Source organism: Pan paniscus, chromosome 2 (genome assembly GCF_029289425.2).
Source record: "Pan paniscus chromosome 2, NHGRI_mPanPan1-v2.0_pri, whole genome shotgun sequence".
In the NCBI taxonomy this organism is placed as follows: Eukaryota; Metazoa; Chordata; class Mammalia; order Primates; family Hominidae; genus Pan; species Pan paniscus.
Window position 1 is genome coordinate 194,879,795 of NC_085926.1, and position 20,029 is coordinate 194,899,823.

Consider the following 20,029-nt stretch of genomic DNA (forward strand, 5'->3'; position numbering starts at 1 on the left):
GCCTCAGGTCACCAGTAAGAGGACAGATGCCAAAGCCCCAGCCCAGGCCCCTGAGAAGGTGCAAATGAGCTGCCAGGGGGACTCTGAAGGGCCACTTTCCATGGCTGCTTAGGGCCAGAAGAGGCTGAGGAGGCCCCAGTAGTCCAAGATGGCAAACTACGAGGCCTGCTCTTGTATGGCCTGGGTTGTAAGCTGAGAATGGTTTTTATATTTTGAAAGGGTTATTGAAAGAGAGACTGTCTGTCGTCTGCAAAGCCTCAAGTATTTATCCTCTAGTCCTTTACAGAAAGTTTGCCAGCCCCTTAGAGACGTTTGTTGAATAGTTGGGGAAACTGAGGCCTGGGGCAGGAGGGGCAGGCCTGGTGACAGGCAGCTACTATCCCCAGGAGAGAGGCATGGAGCTTTTGAAAATGGCTGAGGGGGGCACTTTTTTATATTTATAAAAATATCCCCACCTCCCGGCTGAGGCCAGGCGGCAGGCCCTGCACTCACGGGCATAGTGCTCCCCGGCTGCGGGAACCAGGCCGTATGTCTTCCCCGCCGTGTAAATGTCCTCGCCACTCAGGGTCACAGCGTCGACCTGCTCAGCCTGAAGGGAATAGAAGAAGCCACTAGGCCGGGGTGGGCCCAGGATGGCTCTGGATGTCGGGGTCCTGTGGAGGTGGCAGGGCCTGGTCTCTTGGGGTTTGTGGCCTCAGGCTTCCTTCCCCTGGGGAATGTGGGTGGGGAGTACCCCATCCTGGCAGTCTGTCCCTTCCTCTCCTTGTGAAGACGCCTGGCCAGGAGTGGTGCCTGGAGGACTGAGGGGCAGAAACACCCACGCAGCCCTCCTGCGCGTGGCCACCCAGGGTCCCCCGTGCCCCTGCTCTGAGCAAAGCAAGCGCGATCCCTACCCTCATGCTTGGCGTGGGGCTCCCTGTGCCCTGCCAGCCCCCAGATGGCCGGGCACCGCCTCTCCAGCACCTGGCCAAGGGCCAGCACAGCATGTGCTGCAATGCCTGTCTGTTAAGTGCGTGTACAGATGGAAGAATGGCCGGATCTGAAATGATGGCAGTCTCAGGGCCTGGGGAGGAGACTTCAGGGCTGAGGGATGGAGCTCTGCCTGCGGAGGCGCGGGAGGGTCCAGTGCCTTCTTCCCAGGACCCTCCTGGGGCCTCCAGGTCACCTGCACCCACCCCGCTTGTCCATTCGGAAGCCTCTTGACAGGGGGCCCCAGGACCCCGCCAAGGGGCTAACTGGTAACAAAGCCATAGTAGTGTGATTAACCTCAAGGGAAGGGGATGACAGTGTGACAGTGGGGGAGAGTGGGGACACCTGTGCCCCAGGAAGGTGTCCCACGCCATTCCTGAAGAGGCATGAAGTGATGGCGGTTAATAACAGGCAGCGGCGTTGATATTTGGGGCCAGGAGGGGGCACCGCTGGGGCCCTTTTTCCACCACTCAGACCTCCCCCTTCCTATCGTGCTGTCGGGCAGGACACAGACGCTGCACCGCAGCCCAGGGCCCTTCTGGCTGATGGTCCCTTCCCTGGGTAACTGGCAGGGCAGGAATGGGTGTTACAGCCACACTGGACTCCTCTCTGAGAACCTCAGAAGCTAGAACTGAGGGTCTTTGAGCCCTTTGCTGGGGTTCTGAGGAGCCCCTGAAGTCTCTCCTCTTCCTGCAGGCCCCAGGGCAGCCCCGTGGCCCTCTGTGAGCCCAGATTCAGAGGAGGCTGTCACTCAGAGGGAGCTGAAACCTCCCTCCCTGCACCTCTCCCTGCTCTGGGGCTCTCGGAACAATAGGGCAGCCTGCCAGGCATTAGGAAATAAAGACTCTGTCACCGTCACACACAGTCGCGCTCAGCTCTGCACAAGGACAGGCTTCTATCGGGCCTGCGGAAGCTCCCGGAACACCCCCGCCTCGGGCCTGGGCACTCCTTGGCCTGAGGCCGGGGTGGTCTCCACTCCTGAGATCCAGAAGTGTGGAGACAGGGCTGTGGCCTGGCTCAGGCAACGCGGTGTGGGGAGGCTCATACAGCACATCCCGGCTGGTGACTTTGGGCAAGTTACTTCCCCAGCCTCTCTCTCCCCGGTTCCAGACCCAAAAGTGGGGCTGATGGTCACAGCCACCGCCAGGGCTGTTGTGAGGGTTACACAAGATGATCCACACAACGGCCCTCACTGTGTGGGGCCTACGGGGAGTGTCAGCTTGCGCGATGGTCATTGTCGTAAGCCTGGTCACCCTGTATTCTTGCCCGGTCTCCTCTTTGTGGCCTTCCAGTCGATGTGGTTCCCTGGCCTGGGCAGAGTTGGCACTGCTGAGGGGCCTGTGCTTGGGGACCCCCTGAGCAGGCCCCACCTACTTGCTCTGAAAACAAAAACTGGGGAGTGTGGACACCCAAGGGCTGACAGCCGGGGCTCTGGGCCGAGGCTGGACACCCGTGACCACAGCAGTCCTCCCTGACTGCAGGGCCACGGGGGCCTCCTCTGCATCTGGCGTTAGTCTCCAGGCAGAGAAGCGAACCAGGAAAGAGCTGAACAGGCACTAGAGATCAGGCCAGTGTTTCTAGCTGCGGATGGTGAGCCTATTCATGGGGGCCAAATCGAGTGGGTCATGACAAGTGTCAGGAAAAAAAGGATTAGAATAGAATACATTAGAAAATAGTGGGTACCACTTGTGTCATATCTCTGTATATAAAGGACATACATTTTTAAATTTCTATCTGAAAGAAAAGTTTCCGTTCACTAGATTGTGATCAATGCAAAATGCATTCTGAGTGCTCGGTGCTGTCAGCAATGCTGAACTTCCCTATGAAAATTCCAGTGACATTCTTTACAGAATTAGAAAGAACAATCCTAAACTTTGTATGGAACCACAAGTGACCCTGAATAGCCAAAGCAATCCTAAGCAAAAAGAACAAAGATAGAAGCATAGAAACGGACATATAGACCAATGATCCAGAATAGAGAACCCAGAAATTAACCCGCAGTTTTACAGCCAGCTGATTTTTGACAAAGGTTTCAAGAACCTCTTTGGGAAAAGAGTGATCTCTTCTTCAGTGGATGCTGCTGGGAAGAAGCTGAATGTCCAAGTGCAGAATGAACGGGGCCCTAAACTACCCCTCACCCAGCACAGGGACCAACTCAAAATGGATGAGAGGCCTAAAAGCAGGGCCCAAGACAATAAAATTGCTGAAGAGAATATAGGCAAAACGCTTCAGGACATTGGTCTGAGAAAAGATTTTATGAAAAGACCTCGAAAGCATAGGCAACAAAAGCAATAATAAGCAAATGGAATTGTATCAAACAAACAAGTTTCTGCACAGCAGAGAAAACAACCGACAGAGTGAAATGAAGACAGCCTATGGAATGAGAGAAAATATTTGCAAACTACTCATCCAACAGGGGATTAATATCCAGAATACACATGCAACGGAAACATCTCAACAGCAGAAAACCATCCAACTTAAAAACAGGCAAATGATCAGAACAGACGTTTCTCAAAAGAAGACATACAAAATGCCAGCAGCCATCACTAATCACCAGGGAAATGCAAATCAAAGCCACAGTGAGGTATCAGCTCACCCCAGTTAGGGTGGCTGTTATCAAAAAGATAAAAAATAACAAATGCTAGTGAGGATGCAGAATAAAGGAAACTCTTACACACCGTTGCTGGGGATGTAAACCTGGACAGCCGCTATGGAAAACAGTATGGAAGTCCCTCCACAAACTACAAATTGAACTATTGAATACCATATGGTCCGGTAATCCCACCACTGGGAATCTGTCCAAAGGAAAGGAAATCAGCCTGTGGAAGGGATGCCCGCACCCCATGTTTATTGCAGCACTGCTCACAATAGCCAGGATATGGAATCAACCCAGGTGTCCAACAACAGAGGATGGACAGAGAAAATGTCATTGGCATGCACCGTGGAATACTATTTAGCCATAAAAAAGAATGAAATCCTGTCACTGGCAGCAACACGGACGGAACTGGAGGACACCGTGTTATGTGAAATAAGCCAGGCACAGCAAGTTAAACACCATATGTTCCACTCATATGTGGAAGCTAAAAAAAGTTGATCTCACAGAAGTAAAAAGTAGAACAGAGGATGCTGCAGACTGGGAAGGGTAGGGGAAGGGAGGAATAGGGAGAGTTTTTTTTTTTTCTTTTTGAGACAGTCTCTCTCTTGTCGCCCAGGCTGGAGTGCAATGGTGTGATCTCGGCTCCCTGCAACCTCCACCTCCCGGGTCCAAGCGATTCTCCTGCCTCAGCCTCCCAAGTAGTTGGGATTACAACTGTGTGCCACCATGCCCGGCTAATTTTTTTGTACTTTTAGTAGAAACAGAGTTTCACCATGTTGGCCAGGCTGGTCTTGAACTCCTAACCTCAAGTGATCCACCCACCTTGGCCTCCCAAAGTGCTGGGATTATAGGTGTGAGCCAATGCACCCAGCCAGGAGAGATAGGAGGAATAAGCTCCAGTGTTCTATAGACTGTAGGATGACTAGAGTTAACAATAATACATAGTTTCAAACAGGTAGGACGATATTGCATGTTCTCCACACGGAGAAATGAGCAATGTTTGAGATGATGGTATGTTAATTATTATCCTGCTCTGATCACCATGTATTCTATGTATCAAAACATCAGTATGTATCTCATGAATATGCACAATTATTATTTGTCTATTTAGAAAAATCAGGAAAAAAGAAAAAAAAAGTCGAACAATGATCCACGCCCACTCTCTATTGCACAAGGGAAGGCTGAGATTCAGAAAGGGGAAGGGGCTTGCCCCAGGCTACAGGGCGTCAGTGCCCAGCTGGGCCAGCGCTTCTTCTGCTCCTGGCACCCCCACTTAGTGAGGAGCTCCCAGGCTCTCCAGGGGACTCACCCCTGTCTGCCTGTCCCCTGGGGTGGGTGCTGGCCCCTGCGGTCGCTCCTCCCCGCCTGTCTCTGTCCCCTGGGGTGGGTGCTGGCCCCTGTGGTCACTCCTCCCCGCCTGTCTCTGTCCCCTGGGGTGGGTGCTGGCCCCTGCAGTCGCTCCTCCCCGCCCGTCTCTGTGGGCTTGTTGCAGTAGACACTCTCCTCTTCCCCAGGCAGCAGGGGGTGTGGGTAGTAAGAACTGCCCAGGCACTGCCACCACCCGCCCACCTGGCCCACGCTGCACCTGCGTGACTCCCACCTGGATCCGCTCCATGCAGTGCTGGGGGGACTTGGCTGACACGCACTGGATCTCCGGCTTGAGCCGCTGCCGGCGGAAGGCCACGGCCATGTCTCCACACTTCTGGATCTCGGGAGTGGAGAGCACACACCAGCGCAGGTAGGGGGGCAGCCCTGGGGTGGGGCAAGCAAGCGGTCACTGCCAGGCCAGTACTGCCATGGAAGAGCGTGGAGTCGGACCCAAGGGAAATTCTGGGCCTTTCTCCTGTCAGGTGTGTGGCTGGGATAAGTTATTTAACCATCGGATCCCACTTCCTCACACAGAAAAGGGGCAACTGTGAGGCCTGAGGAAGACCATGGCTGGCGTGCATGTAACTCAGTGTGTGGCACCCACTTCCCTGGCTGGAGGTGGAAGATACATGGGGCCAGGGGGCTAAAGGCAAGAAGCTCACTTGTAGACTACTGCAATGGTCCAGGCGAGAGACGGCACCTGCGCCAGGGCTGTAGCCATGGGGTAGAGGCGGGGAGTAGGAGCGAGAGGCTGTAGAAGAGCTGACAGGATGCCATGGCCGTGGATAGGGGGGCGAGGAGACCCTTCCCAAGACAGATTCTGATGGTCTGCATCCTCCCCCGCTGCGGCCAGGTGGGGCTTCCGAGGTACAACAGGCCATACAGTGGAAGAGATGCCTCCTCCCCAAAGCCCCAGGGGCAGAGGAATGGAAATGACAGGTTCCCGCAGAGGCCTCCCTGGTGAGCGTCTTCCCCCCGCCACTTTCCCAGAGAGCCTCGCCATGCCCGAGGTTGAGCTGGGCTGGAGCTGGCAGCAGTGGGGACAGGTGGACTTACGGTTGGGGTCACAGAGCAGACCCTTCATGGCGTGCAGGTACTCATGGCCCAGCCACGCCTCGTAGGTCTGCGCGGCGATGGGCACAAGCTCCGAGGCAGAGTCTTTGAAGAGTAGATCCTTCTGGCCGTAGGCCTCAGAGCTGAACATCTGGAAGCTGCTGCCCTCGTGGCTGAACAGACGCTGTGTGTCAAGGGGTGTGGCACAGGGTGGTGAGGGTGCTGACAGGCCATATCCTTCCCTCCCACTTTGGCCCCTACCTCCTTCTTCCCCGACCTCAGACCAGGCACCCACCCTGAGGGCCAGGTGAGGCCTCCCTCTTCTGCGGCGCCTCCCCTGATCTGCGGCCTCCTTCCCCTGGGCCCTGTCAGTTCTGGGTCTACTCTGAGTTCATCTGGCCTCCTCACACTCAGCTGTTTGGACACATGGCTGTGGCCAGGCATGGGACGGTCCTGAGGACACGCCGTGGGGCTGGTGGTAGCAGCCTGGATGGGGCAAAACTAACTGAGCCTGGGGCACCAGCAGTCAGAAGTCTATTGCTGTCATAAGCGGCGGTTTTAGCCAAACCTTATTCGCCACATGTAATTAATGGTGTGCTTTGAAAGGCGCTGGTTTTGTTACTTGGTTTATTTGCTCATATGTTTTGGTTTTAGCTCTCAGAGACACAAGTCTCAGGAGCTTCTTCTGAGGGTGCCTGAATCCCTGGGTCCCCCTCCTCTGGGCCCCCCTATCCTGGCCAGCCCTCCTCCTGGCCAGCCAGCATAGTTGGTTCCTCACTCTGACCTGGCCCGATGCTGGGGTCTGTCCCAAGGACAGTCTCTGGGTCCTGCCCTTCCTGGTCCACCCTGCTGAGCAACCACAAGGCCCGGCACCATCTAGGAAGCTGTGCAGGTGGTTGAGGGACCCTGAGCCCACCTGGCCTTCGTTGAGCAGCCGGAAGATGAGGCCCCCATCTGTGTCGGCCCGGACCACCACGGCGTGAGCAGGCACCCGGGCCAGATGGCACTGCCTCCACTCGGTGACGTCGGCCCGGCTACCATCCCGGCACAGCAGCTCGAAGTCCTGTGACAGCAGGGCCTGGCCCCAGGAGGGAAGCGTCTTCCCTGGGAAGCAGGAAGCCTGGGCTGAGCCAGCTCCGAAAGGGGTTGGGTCGAGTGGCGGGGAAGGCCCAGGAGAGGGAATCTGGGGGGTGGCTGGGTGTCATGGACATGAGAACCCAGCATTCAGAAGGTGGCAGAGCTTGGTGGCCGCACCCAACTCCAGGTACCTACACAGACTCTATCTCGTTACTCTCATTTTCTAGCTCTCACCAATTTCTATTGCTAAAGTGAATTGGAGGTATCTGACAGTAATACAATACTTACAAATGACTATTCAAGATAAAAAAAGTAAGAAAATAAGAAAGGCTGGCCGGGCGTGGTGGCTCACGCCTGTAATCCCAGCACTTTGGGAGGCCGAGGTGGGCGGATCACGAGGTCAGGAGATCAAGACCATCCTGGCTAACACGGTGAAACCCCATCTCTACTAAAAATACAAAAAATTAGCTGGGCGTGGTGGCGGGCGCCTGTAATCCCAGCTACTCGGGAGGCTGAGGCAGGAGAATGGTGTGAACCCGGGAGGCGGAGCTTGCAGTGAGCCAAGATCACGCCACTGCACTCCAGCCTGGGCGACAGAGCGAGACTCTGTCTCAAAAAAAAAGAAAGGCTTTGGGTGAGACAGATGAATGTACCAAGAGTCTAGGATGAGCTTGCGGCTGCCATGAGGCACTGCGTTTGGCTCTGAGCAGGGGGCAGGGGGCAGGGCTCCCGGAGCAGGGGCCACGGTGGAAACAAACCCCGAAGGAATCTACCCACCCCAGGACTAGAGAGGACGGGAGAACTCCCATAACTCCAACTATTCATATTGCGATGGATTTCTTTCAAGTCCTTTTTTCTATTTTATTTCCTGTCTTTTGACCCCACTCCTCCTTTTTTTTTTTGAGACTGAGTCTGGCCCTTTCGCCCAGGCTGGAGTGCAGTGGCGCGATCTCGGCTCACTGCAACCTCCACCTTCCGGGTTCACGCCATTCTCCTGCCTCAGCCTCCCGAGTAGCTGGGACCACAGGTGCTTGCCACCACGCCCGGCTAATTTTTTGTATTTTTTTTTTATTAGAGATAGGGTTTCACTGTGTTAGCCAGGCTGGTCTTGATCTCCTGACCTCGTGATCCACCCACCTCGGCCTCCCAAAGTGCTGGGATTACAGGCGTGAGCCACCGCACCTGGCCTTTTTTCTCTTTTTGAGACGGAGTCTTACTCTGTCGCTCAGGCTGGAGTGCAGTGGCATGATCTTGGCTCACTGCAACCTCCGCCTCCCAGGTTCAAGTGATTCTTCTGCCTCAGCCTCCCGAGTAGCTCAGATTACAGGTGTGCGCCAACATGCCTGGCTAATTTTTGTATTTTTCGTAGAGATGGGGTTTCACCATGTTGGCCAGGCCGGTCTTGAACCCCTGACCTCATGATCTGCCAGCCTCGGCCTCCCAAAGTGCTGGGATTACAGGCGTGAGGCACCGTGCCCAGCCTCCTTTTGACCGCTTTTAACCTGGTTAAGGACATAGTTGACAGGCAATTTTGCATCCTATTTGGTAGAGTATTTTTCCACAGTATTGGAAACTTTCCATAAATTCATTTGTTTCTCGATAGAAAAGAAAATTTGCAAGAGTAACTATTAACACCAAACAGGGATATTGAGAAGATGAATATTAAGGACTATAATTAAACCACAGATGGTCCCACATAACAATATTTTTATGACTTTAAGACAAGGAGGAAAAAAAACCTCTACAAGGAAATAGGAAGAAAAAAGATAATTTGTATGGTCATGAAAGCTTTCACTGCAAAGCTATTTTAAAACAAAACCAAACACCCGCACCAGAGTGATCGTTTAGGAAAACTCCCTAAAGGTCATTGTTAATGGCCACATGGTAGTTTACAGCACTGTTAATGATTCAGTGTAGTCCTACCCCCGCTTCCCAACTTTCCTGTTTTTCGGCGGCTGCAAAACCTTTGGTTAGAGCTCTGGGGCATCATTTGCCTTCCCACAGACAAAGGCATCATTTAGGTGCTTCCATCAGCCACTCCCGCTTCTCCTCAGCCAAGAACAATGAAAGTCCTGTCACTTCCCTGCTTTAGACATTTATGCCACTTCTACCCCTTGGCTCTTACCAATCTTTCTGTATAAAGTCACTTAAAAATGACTTCCTTAGATTGCCTCAGATTACCATCAAAACTTTGAAAACGCTGCCAGGTGCACGCCTGTCATCCCAGCTACTCAGGAGGCTGAGATGCGAGGATCAGTTGAGGCTGGGGGTTTGAGACCAGCCTGGGCAACATGGTGAGACCCCCATCTCAGAAAAAACCCCAAGTTTGAAAGAGCTGATTCTTAACCCAACATATTCCTACTCTTTGCCCGTTTTCCAAATTCTCCTTGGTCAGACTCATCCTGGGGCCTGTGAACGGGAGCCCATTTCCAGGCTTGCCCGGCACTAGAGCGCATCGTCCTACGTGCTTCCTCGTGTGCAGGGCACTCGCCTTCCTCCTCTTCAGATCTGGTCCATGTTTGCCTTCGTGATGGACTTTCTGATTTAAAAGGCAACGGTTAATAACAGCAAAGAATGACAATGATTTAAAAAAAAAAACCCAATCATCAGACGTCCTGGGAGACGCAAAACTGCAGACAGAACGGTGTGTTTGCTGCTTGCTGGCAGGTGCGGGGAGATAACTAGCAGGGGCCTGAGGAACTCCTGGGCTGAAGGGTCTGCCCCATTAAGATCTCGATTGTGGTGGTGGTTATGCAACTGCATGTATTTGGCAAAACTCATAGAACTATCCTTCAAAAAGAACAAATTTTGCTGCATGTAAATTATATCTCAATTTAAAAAAAGAAACAATCTTCAGGCAAATCTAAATTGAGGGACATTCTATAAAATAACTGGCCTGATGCTTCAAAATGCCAATGTCATAAAAAACAAAGACTGAGAAACTGTTCCAAGATAAAGGAAAGTAAAGAGATCTAACAACTAAACCCCATGCGTGGTAAGAGTTTAGGTCCTGGTCTGAAAGAAATGGGCATGAAGGACAGAATTGGGACGGTGAGTGAATCTGCAATATCGGCTATAGACTGGATAACAGGATTGTATCAAAGTTGCGTGTCCTGATTTTGATTACTGTGGCTAGGTACACACCTCCTTGTCTTAGGAGATACATACTAAAGTATTCAAGGGGTATGACATAGGCAAATGTACTCTCAAATGGGTCAGAACACACACGCACACACACACACATGCACACACACACACACAATAAAATGTGGGAAAATGCTAAACAGTTAGAATTTGGGTGAAGAATAGAAGGGAGCTCTTTGAGTTATTCTTGTAAGTTTTCCAAAGCTCAGTTCTTTCAAAATTAAAAAACTTAAATGACATGATGGCTCAATATATAACACCAGTCTTTGTGGTTTTTTTTTTGTTGTTGTTGTTGTTTTTTAGACAGAGTCTCGCTCTGTCACCAGGCTGGAGTGCAGTGGTGTGATCTCGGCTCACTGCAATCTCCGCCTCCTGGGTTCAAGCAATTCCCCTGCCTCAGCCTCCGAGTAGCTGGGATTTGAGGCACCCACCACCACGCTCGGCTAGTTTTTTGTATTTTAGCAGAGATAGGATTTCACCATGTTGGCCAGGATGGTCTCTTCTCCTGACCTCGTGATCCGCCCACCTCGGCCTCCCAAAGTGCTGGGATTACAGGCATGAGCCACCGTGCCCAGCCTCAAAACCAAACTATATCTTAAACCTTCCCAGGGATGAGGGACAAATTCTCCAGGCAAGAGGAGAAAAATGCCAGGAAGGGCTGGTAGGTGAGATCCAGTGCAGGGGTTTGCAAATTGCTTAAAAAATCAGACCCTCATCTTCAGGTGGAACCAGAACCCAATGCCATATTCAAATCAGAGCAGAGCAGATCAGAGCTGCTCGCTGGCCCCCTTCTCCTGCCCCATGGGCAGTGGGCACTCCACTGGTGACAACTGCCTCTGCTCTTTTGCAGCTGGGAGTGCTGACGCTTGGAGACTGTGGGACTTGTCCAAGGTCACCCAGAGACTCAGAGCAGCACTGCACTAAGGCGTTTGATCCCAACTCTGCCATCTAGGGTCCCTGCCCCAAGCCGGCCTGGCCTGACTCCCTGCTCCTCTGGGCCCGTGCCCCTCCCCCACTCACCATCCGTGTTCTCCAGTACCGTGCTGTGCTTCACAAAAGCCACGTCCCCTGCCCCTTCCGCCAGGCACCTGCGGAGGAGAAGCTGTAGGTCTGGATGGGCTGAGCCCCTGCCCCTGCCCATCTTCCACCTCTGGAGGCCTGGCTTGGGCTGTAGGGGTGGCCATGATGGGCATGGGCTTTCCAGTTGTGTGGTCTGGGTTCCAGCTCCCTGGCTGGTCGGCTGTGTGGCTTTGCCGAGTTGTGGCCCCTTCCTAACCCCTATCATCTGTAAAGCGGGGGTGGGAAAGTAGCTCCCACAGGGCTGCTCTGAGGATGAGAGGCTCCTTATAATCCAGTATGGACCCTCTCCATCTTAGCTCAGGCCTGTAGGGAGCAGGCACTCCCAGGGCAGCTGCTATTATAATATCAGCAGCCTTGACTCTCAGGGCGTCGGTTTTCTGTGTGTTTGTTTTCATTGTTTTGTTTTTAGAGATAGGGTCTCACTGTGTCGCCCAGGCTGGAGTGCAGTGGCGCAATCATAGCTCATGGCAGCTTTGACTTCTTGGGCTCAAGTGATCATCCTGCCTCTGCCTCCAAAGTAGCTGGGGTGACAGGTGTGTGCCACCATGCTGGGCTAATTTTCAGGGTGTTTTGAAGAGCATTCTACCCTGAGGCAGGGGATTGGACTAGAAGGCCTTTTCATGCCATGCTGCAGAATCCTCAGTGGAAGGGACCATTGACTTTTACACGATCTGCTGATGTCACTGCCCAGTGTTGGAGGCAGGTCAGACCTCCTGGGCAAAGGGGCTGCTTGGGTCCCCACGGGCAGAAAATACACACGGATTAGAGCAGATCGGGGAGGGCGACATCAGGAGAGGGCTCTGAGGCTCCAAGAGAGTCAGAGAGAATGTGTGCATGGCCAAGGACATGGGGAGTGGAGGGGCAAGGCTGTCCCGCTCAGGGGTGCTGAGGACTGTTTCTTCTCTCTATGCCGAAAACCGCATCCAGTCAGATAACATCTGGAGTGTGGGGCACCAGCAGGCTTCCCCGCTCCAGGTGGAAACGTGAGGTAGCTAGAGGGGCCCGAGAAGCTCCCTTTCCAATCCTGCTGAGCACATTTCCTCCTCTGCAGGCAGATGGAATTGGACCACGAGCTGTTAGAGAGTCTCCTGCATCCACGGAAGGGTTACCCAAGGTGCCAGCCGCAACCAGCAGCAGAGACGGGCCGGCCCCAGGTGTCCAGACACACTCCCCTGACCCCGCTCCCTGCTGGTCTGAGAATGGGGACATGGGAGTGGCCAAAAGGCTGTTTTTTCCATTTTCTTCTCTTGGAGCCCTCACCTCACTAAATATACCAAACATGTTGATTTCATGAGCAAATCCGGTTTGGCATATTCCAGCTGGATGTTTTGAAACTAACCAGGGCACAGAACTATATAAAGGGTGCTTTGATGAGACGCAGCCAACATGCCACTTCCCCCTCCACGGCCCTCTCTGGGCAAAGGTGTTTTTCCCCAGCATCTGTGGCCTCAGCTCCTCCCTGCCCGCGGCCCCTCCCTGCCCCCACTCCGCTCACCGGAAGGCCCCGCTGTAGTCGTAGTATCTCTCCAGGGGGCTCTTGTCACACACCCCTTCCCCAGAGCTGTCACCCCTGCAGAGGCGACAGAGGGACTCAGAGTAACGGGTCTCTCCTGCCCCTGGGACGCAGCTGCCCCCAAAATAGTCGCTGACAGCTGTGGGAAGGAGGTAGAGAGGTCACTCAGCAGAACTTTCTTCAGAGCCAAGCCAAGCCCCCAGGGTCAGCAGGAGGCCCGGGCTCTCATCTGGACTCTGCTGAGAATGGTTCCACCTTCCAGCTTCAGTCTGAGCAAAGCTGGGGAGTGGACCCGATCAGTGACCCCCAAACCGGGTCCGCCAAGGCAGCAGACGGCACTGGGAGCGACTGTCATTTAAAAGTGGTTCGGGGGAACTAAACATTTCCTCCTAAATGACCACGTGGGATAACTCAGTATCAGCCAGATGCTCTTCTCACTGTGGGTTTCATTTCCAGCTCAGCCAACTGTGACTGATGACAGAGGGGAAATAATTACTGAAGATCACTGATGGGTAGACAACCCTTCTCACGGCACAGGGAGGGAGGCACACGCCTTCTCACGGCCAGCCTCACGGGGGACGAGGTCACGGTCTGCCCCCCTGCATGGTTCTTCCGGCCCTGCCAGCACCAAAACCCTCAAGTATTTATCCTGTGCCGCGCGAGGAGGCCCTGCTGCTGGCACCTGAGCCAGTCGGGCCACGCTCATCGCCAGGCAGACTGAGCTTTTCCAGAGTAAGCCCTCTTCCTGGTTTTCTTTTTGTGACCTCCCAGAGGAGTAGATATTTAATAAATATGCCAAGTGCCTGGTGAGCCACTCACACCTGGCCACCAGCTGAGAGGGTGAGGCTTCCAGGCTCTCGCGGGTTTACACGGCTGGTTGGGCTGATGAGCCACTTGGGAGCTTTCTGGGTACAAGTCAGCACCTCGTTTGGGTCCTGAAAAAATAGCATTTCTGGTCCTGTAAAGCTGAGGACACATTTCTAGACACAGTGACCTGCGCCGGGTCTATACTGGTGGGAAGCACTCCTGGGAGATTCACTGCTTCCCACTCACGGGCTGGGCCTGTGCCTGGCTGTGCCAGTGCCTGGCTGTGCCATGTGGGACACCACGATGCGTGAGCAAGAATCGCGCCCCACAGGGTCCAAGCAAGCAGGAAGTCAAGCGGCGGCGCCGGCGGCAGAGTGGAGGCGGGGGAGGCACGGGGCGGGCGGGGGCTGCTGCGCCTTCCAGGGATGAAGAATGGTGGCGAGGCCGGAGGGAGGCTACCCAGTGAAGGGACGAGCATGGGCCAAGGAAAGGAGGGGGAGGCCTGGGGACCCTCCTGCCCAGCCCAAAGCCCTCACCTTTGAGTACATCGCAGCCCATCACCGAGAGGCGGCCGCTCTCCACCAGGTAGCCCACGGGCACGTTCCAGCCCACCGTGCGATTGATGCCCGTGTGGCAGGACTTCACGCCTTTCAGGGTGTCAATGGTCACATGGGAGCGCCTCCTGACCACAGCCACGGCGTAATAGGAGGTACCGACCTCTAGGAGGGGAGGGGAGTGGGTGAGGGCAGCAGGGAGAGGCCTGCAGAGAGGCTGCACCAGCACCCTGCCTGGGCGGGCTGTGGGAGAGGTGTGTGCACGGAGCACGGCTGTACACATGGATGTGTGCGCAGCATTCTCGTTACCAAGAGAGCAAGTGGGCTTCATCTGCATGTATTAAGAGGCCCTGCCCTCTAGCCTCTTGACGTAGAGACGATCCTGAGATATTGATGTATTCATTGATTTCCCCCTCTTCCTTCCCCAGCAGCTGGTGCTTAGCTGGGTCCACATTTGCTCACATCGGGGGAGTTATTTAGCTGGACAGAAAGCAGAAGCCAGCAAGTCCTTGCTTTCCAAGAGCCTAGGCCCCTAGGAGAACTTGGAGGGTTTGGGGGAATGGTGTCAGGGTCATGGGAAGAAGGGTGTCTGGGAGGAGCAGGGGAGCCGAGGAGGGGCTTCCCCAGATGAGGAGCGGCGATTTCCTGGTGCTGAGGGGGTTGAAGGAGAGTGAGACAGAGGCAGAGACAGAGAGAACTAGCGATGTGGCCCCAAGTCACTCACGACCCCGAATGCTGCAGGGTGTGTGTGTGTGGTGGGGCCAGGGCTCTGCAGCCTTGCGAAACGTTCCCCTGTGCCAAGCTGGCTCCAAGGGGCTGTTCAGGCAAAACACAGACGACTCAGCTATGGGAACTGATGACCAGAGGGTCTCCCATCGCACGAGCGCACACACACAGGCATGCATGCGTGCACAAACTGCCTGGTGGTGTGGGAGGCCATATCAGAATGAAGCTGAGTTCTAGAACATAAAGCCAGTGTTACTTCTTGCACACCAGGGTCTGGCCCCTGCCATCTGGTACCATCCTCTGACTCACCCGCCTTGTTTCTTACCAATCCTCTGGACCGCCTGAGACCGTTGCGGGGCTCAGCTTACCCATCACCTCTGCAGAGCACCGTCCTGCCTGCTCTATTTCAGTGGATCTCCCCGCAACCCTCGTTTTCTCCGTCCTGCCCTTTCCTCTTCCTCACAGCACCCCCAACACGTGCCACTGTATTGTTCTGGGTGTGTTTGTTTACTCTCTGCTCTGTGGGTGCAGGAAGGTCTCTTCGTTTCCTGCTGCATGCTTATGACCAGCGGGTAGCAGGTGCTCAGTAGAGGTGTCGAGTTAATTAAAGAGGAAGAGGGGCGTGGGGCCTCGGAGGCAGAGCTGTTTCTGGCTGATGGGTGTGCAGGGTTGGACTGTGCCGTGTGTCATTTGATGGCCATTAATTCAACAAGGAACCAGCCAGTGCTTTCTCCAAGCGAGATGCTGTGTGGAGTTCCGGAGGGTAGACACAGGGGAAGACTGGACCCTCCTCTGAGGACTAACGAGACTGAGCAGGCAGAGGCTTGCAGAGGCCATGGGGCTGCGGGTGAGAGAGGCCCTGCTCCAGAGAGGGAGGGGCTCAGGGAGCACCTTGGAGGAGGTGACAGTTGCGCTGGACTGTGATGGAGGCCAGGCACCGGCCAAGCAGAGGTGGCGGGGGAGACACAGGAGCTGGCTGAGCTGGAGGCAGGTCCCATGTGTGATGCGGGGACTGGGCAAAGGAACTCACACTTTCCAGCACATACCACATGTCAGGTGGGCACACGGCCTGGCTCATTTAGTCTGGGTGACAGCGCAGGTGTTACTATCCCCATTATACAGTCTGGGAAGTGGAGGTTGGCCAAGGTCACAGAAGTCATGGGAAGGGGAAGTGCTGGGTCTGCTGAGCTGTGCCGCTGCCAGACAGCACCTCCCTACCCGGAGCCGGGCTTCTGAAGGGAGGCCCTGAGAGTGCAGGTGGCTCGGCATTAAGGACGCCTTGCTCACCCAAGGCAGTTACGCACACGGCACCATGCCCGGCACCACACCAGGCCCGGGGCAGCCCGCAGTAAGAGCTGAGTGGGCACAGGCTAGGGGGCTGCTGGGCTCCCTGCGGGGAAGAGCAGACTTGGGGCAGCTGTCTGTCCCTGGAGCTCCTGTCCCTGGGGAATTTGAGAGAGCCTTAGGGCGTTCGTCTGGCTGGGACTCCAGGACTGCTCTGTGGACAGGGCTGACGGCCAGCTCAGGCTGTCCTCTCTCCTCCCACTGCACCCTCTTACCTTGATCGTACACTTCGCCCACCACCGGCTTCAGGCCGTGCTCCTTTCCCGCCTCATAGATGGCTCCTCCATCCAGAGTGATGGCGTCAGCCTCCTGGGCCTGCAAGGAAACGTGGCTCAGCCAAGCCTGGCCCAGCTGGCCTGCTCAGCAAAGAACTCGGGACACCTACCAGATGGCCTGGGGCCCCACCCCAAGCCCCAGAGGGCTGTGCTGTCCTTCTCATCTGTCCCAGGAGCCCAACCAGGGCCCAGGGCTCTCCCCCTTTCCCAGGCCAGGGATTCACCTTGTTTTCCTAATAATGTTATTAAAAAAAAATACTAATCATTGATTTTGCAGGACTCAGATATCATAGTAAAAAGATCAGATAGTAGAAAACGGCGCGCAGTGAAAAGTGAGTCTCCCTCGCTTTCTGTCCCTCCACCCTGAGCCTCTACTGCTACCCTAGGTTTTCTAGCTTTTTTTCTCTAAGGTGGTCTGTGCTTGGGGTTTCTGCCCTCACATGGAGCTTGACCCACAGCCTTGGCCCCAGTGTGGGCCTGTGATTGGATTAGGTCTTGGGGGCATATGGGGGGCAGAGCTGGAATGAAAAGCCAGCTTTCTTTGCACCCACCCGGGAGGGACGCCACTCTCTGATGGTGCCTCAGAGGATTGTCAGTGTCATTTAGCAGGTCTCAGCAGACCTGCTCTCCTACCCCATACTCACCCACCTGGGAGTCCAGCCCCTGCTCCTCCTTCCCCAGAAACCACACAAGCCCCATTCTGGAGAGCCCCATGGCAAGATGAGCAAGTAGCCACCTGCGGCCACTGAGGAGCCACCACCATCTGGGCCCCCTTGGCAGGGGCCTTGTGGAAGGGAAGCCTCTCAGGTGCCTCTCCTTGCTGGCGCCCTCTGAGCAGCGGGTTCTCCTGAGGCTCCCACCTCCTGGCCTGGGCCCGGCGGGAGGCAAGCTGGCCTCGTTGCCAGGGAGACTCGGGAGATCCTATCGGCCGGGCCTGGCAGGGCGAGGTCGGCTCCTTGCCTGGTGAATGAGGCTGTTGTGTGCTCCCTCCTGAGTCACAGCCCTCCTGTCTGGCAGGGTGGAAGGGAGAGGACTCACCGCGATGAGCCGGACGCAGTGGTCGGCGGAGGTGCCCTGGACGCAGAGGAGGGAGGGCTGGATGCCCGCTTCCCGGAAGGCCTCACTCATGTTGCCGCACTTGTGCTGCTCTGGGTCCGAGGTGGTGCACCACCGCACCTCCATGCCACCGAGCACTGCGGGCAGGGGACCGTGAGGCCCGGCTCCCCCGCCATGCCCAGCCCCGGCCCACCGTGGAGGGTGGCTCCAGCAGTTCTGTGTGAGCCCATCCGCCTGGACAGCCAGTCCTCTAGGGCAGCCCTGCCCTCCCACAGGGAGGCACTAGGCGCAGAGACAGGGGAAGGGCTGCTATTCCGGTGCTCAGGGCCTCGCTGACCAGGGGCACGGCTGCTGGCAAATGGAATGGCCCGGAACCCGGCCCTTTATGGAGGAATGGGAGGGTCTACAGGTCGCTTCTCAGCTACCCCCACCTGGTGGGAGCACTGGCTAGGGAGTCTCGGCAGGCCCTGGAAGTGGAAGTTTCTTCCCCTCTCCAGGCCTCCTGAAGAGGGTGCTCGTGTAGGTTCCCTCACCCAGCAGTGTCCCTGGGCCTTCCTCATGAACTGGGACAGGAGAGTGAGGTGAGGGGGCTGTGGGTGGGCTGCCCTCCAGGAGCCCTGCCCCCTTGGGGAGTGTCTGCGATTATGCTGGCTGCAAAGCCACCCTCGGTGGGCACAGTGCCAGGCCCTGCCAAGGGAAGACGGCAGGCACAGAGGGGAGGCTGAGGACCCATCAGGGTAGGTTCAAGCCTCTCTGAGCCTGCTTCATCTTCTGAGAGAGGAGATAAAAACCCCACCTTCTGTGTTGAAAGTAAACCCCCTTGTAGAGAGCCTGAGACACCCACATCCTCAGTGGACTTCTGCTTATGCCTCAGGATCTGACCGGGTCAGAGTCCCTGAGAGCTCCCAGGCTAGGGGCCCACAGGAAGGGGTGCTGGAGCCCCTTGGGGCCGATGACTTTCAGGCCTGAGCTCCTCTGCCATTCACCCTGCCCCAGCCAGCACTGCCAGAGGCCTGTGCAGGAGGGAGGGAAACGCATGACTCCGCCCGAAACCAGGTCACCCTCCCGTGGCAGCCCCACCAGCCCAAGGGCCGAGACTGAAGCTTCCTCCACAGCCCTCCCCTCCCCACTCCTGGCGGAGGCCTGGAAAGTCGAACTGCCCTCCCCTCCGCAGCGCTCCAAGCCCCCCACCACCCAGGCGGGAAACTGCAAAGTTCAGACGGGGCGGGGGTGGGGGTGGCTTCATCGTTTGCATTGATGAGTGCGTCGCCTGCGGCCACAGCGGTGCCACGAACTCCATCCCCTCGGCGGTCGCCGCCCGCGATCCCCGCGAGCCGCTCCCCGAGGTCCCGCCTCCCGTCCCACCATCCCGGGCCCTGACTCCCCGGGGCGCCGACGCGAGGGGACCCGGCCTCCGTCCCCACCTCCATCCCTGCATGTGCAAGGCCCCCCCCCCCGGGCGGACTCCCGCGCCTCCCGGTCAGTCCCTCTGAATCTTCTCCCGCGGGGGCTCGGGAGCAAGAGCTGCTCTGAGCCCCCAAAGTCTTCCTGAGTTCCTGCGCCCGTCAGGAGGGGCCGCCCTCTGGGAGCTCCTCTCCACACTCCGAGGCCTCCCCACCACGCCTCAGCCCGCGCTTCTCCTTGGAGCGTCGGAAGCCTCGGGTGTTCAAGGCCCGGCTCAAGGCCGCCTCCTCCAAGAAGCCTTCCAGACATCCCCGTCTGCGCTTCAGTGCTAGCTCCCTCCGCCGTCCTCACTCGACCCCGAGCCCCTGCCTCCCCCGTCTCACTCCCCCGGAGCCGCAGGCTCAGGCGCATTTCCAGCCCCGGGACCCCCGCCCGCCGTCGGCTCTCACAGCGGGGCCTCACCGGTGCGCAGAGCCAGGAGCAGCCACAGAGCCCCGCTCGGAGCCCGCATGGCGCCGTCGGGGCTGACTGGGGCCGGGCTGGGGCTGGGTCCGGGTCCGAGGAAGTCAGCAGCAGCCGGGCTTCCTCCCTGCTCCCGCCTCACGCTGGCCCGAGCTCCTTAAGTGCGGCCGGGAGTTCCCGGGCGGAATCCACGCCCCTGGGGCGCAGGTCACCTCCCGCCATCCCCGGACCCCACCCCGGGCTGCCCCGGCGCGCCCCCTGCTGGAGGCCTCACGCTCGGCCCGGGCAGCGCTGCTCGGGGCTCTTCCCCTCAACCTGCTACCCCGCATTCCAGGGCGTCCTTCCCTCCTCTTGTCCTAGAAAGACCCCAGATACCGCGTCTAACTGGAGAGGGAAACGCTCAGATGTGGAAGCAAGAAGAGGTCAGAATCCCAGGGTCGGGGCTGGAGGGCAGCTGGAAGATGATCTCATTCACGCAGCAGCTCCCTCCCAGCGCACCTGCACACAGGATCCGGGATACAGGCGAGCCCAGGCCGACCGCCCTGGCGAGGCAGGAGCTGGGCAGGGGCATCTCGGCCTAGCCGACTGCCTCTCCTCGGGC

At 56.5% G+C, this 20,029-nt stretch overlaps 1 protein-coding gene across 6 annotated transcripts in view; it reads right to left on the reverse strand.

Annotated features, from left to right (window-relative positions):
- MELTF (melanotransferrin) overlaps positions 1-19,640 on the reverse strand; it is a 28,273-nt gene extending 8,633 nt beyond the window's left edge. For 5 of the 6 annotated variants that reach the window (XM_063602680.1, XM_034957984.3, XM_034957983.3 and 2 more), the window contains exons 1-10: positions 19,429-19,640; positions 17,545-17,699; positions 16,447-16,546; positions 14,144-14,326; positions 12,783-12,939; positions 11,228-11,295; positions 6,903-7,090; positions 5,990-6,170; positions 5,166-5,317; positions 493-589 (exon numbers count right to left, since the gene is read on the reverse strand). In XM_063602680.1, coding sequence (XP_063458750.1) covers positions 493-589; positions 5,166-5,317; positions 5,990-6,170; positions 6,903-7,090; positions 11,228-11,295; positions 12,783-12,939; positions 14,144-14,326; positions 16,447-16,546; positions 17,545-17,699; positions 19,429-19,477 — 1,330 coding nt within the window. In that variant the 5' untranslated portion in view covers positions 19,478-19,640. Of the gene's footprint in view, positions 1-492; positions 590-5,165; positions 5,318-5,989; positions 6,171-6,902; positions 7,091-8,719; positions 9,603-11,227; positions 11,296-12,782; positions 12,940-14,143; positions 14,327-16,446; positions 16,547-17,544; positions 17,700-19,428 lie in introns of those variants that run through there. The other variant, XM_008953586.5, reaches the window with a different exon arrangement.
- Positions 19,641-20,029: the final 389 nt, after the last annotated feature.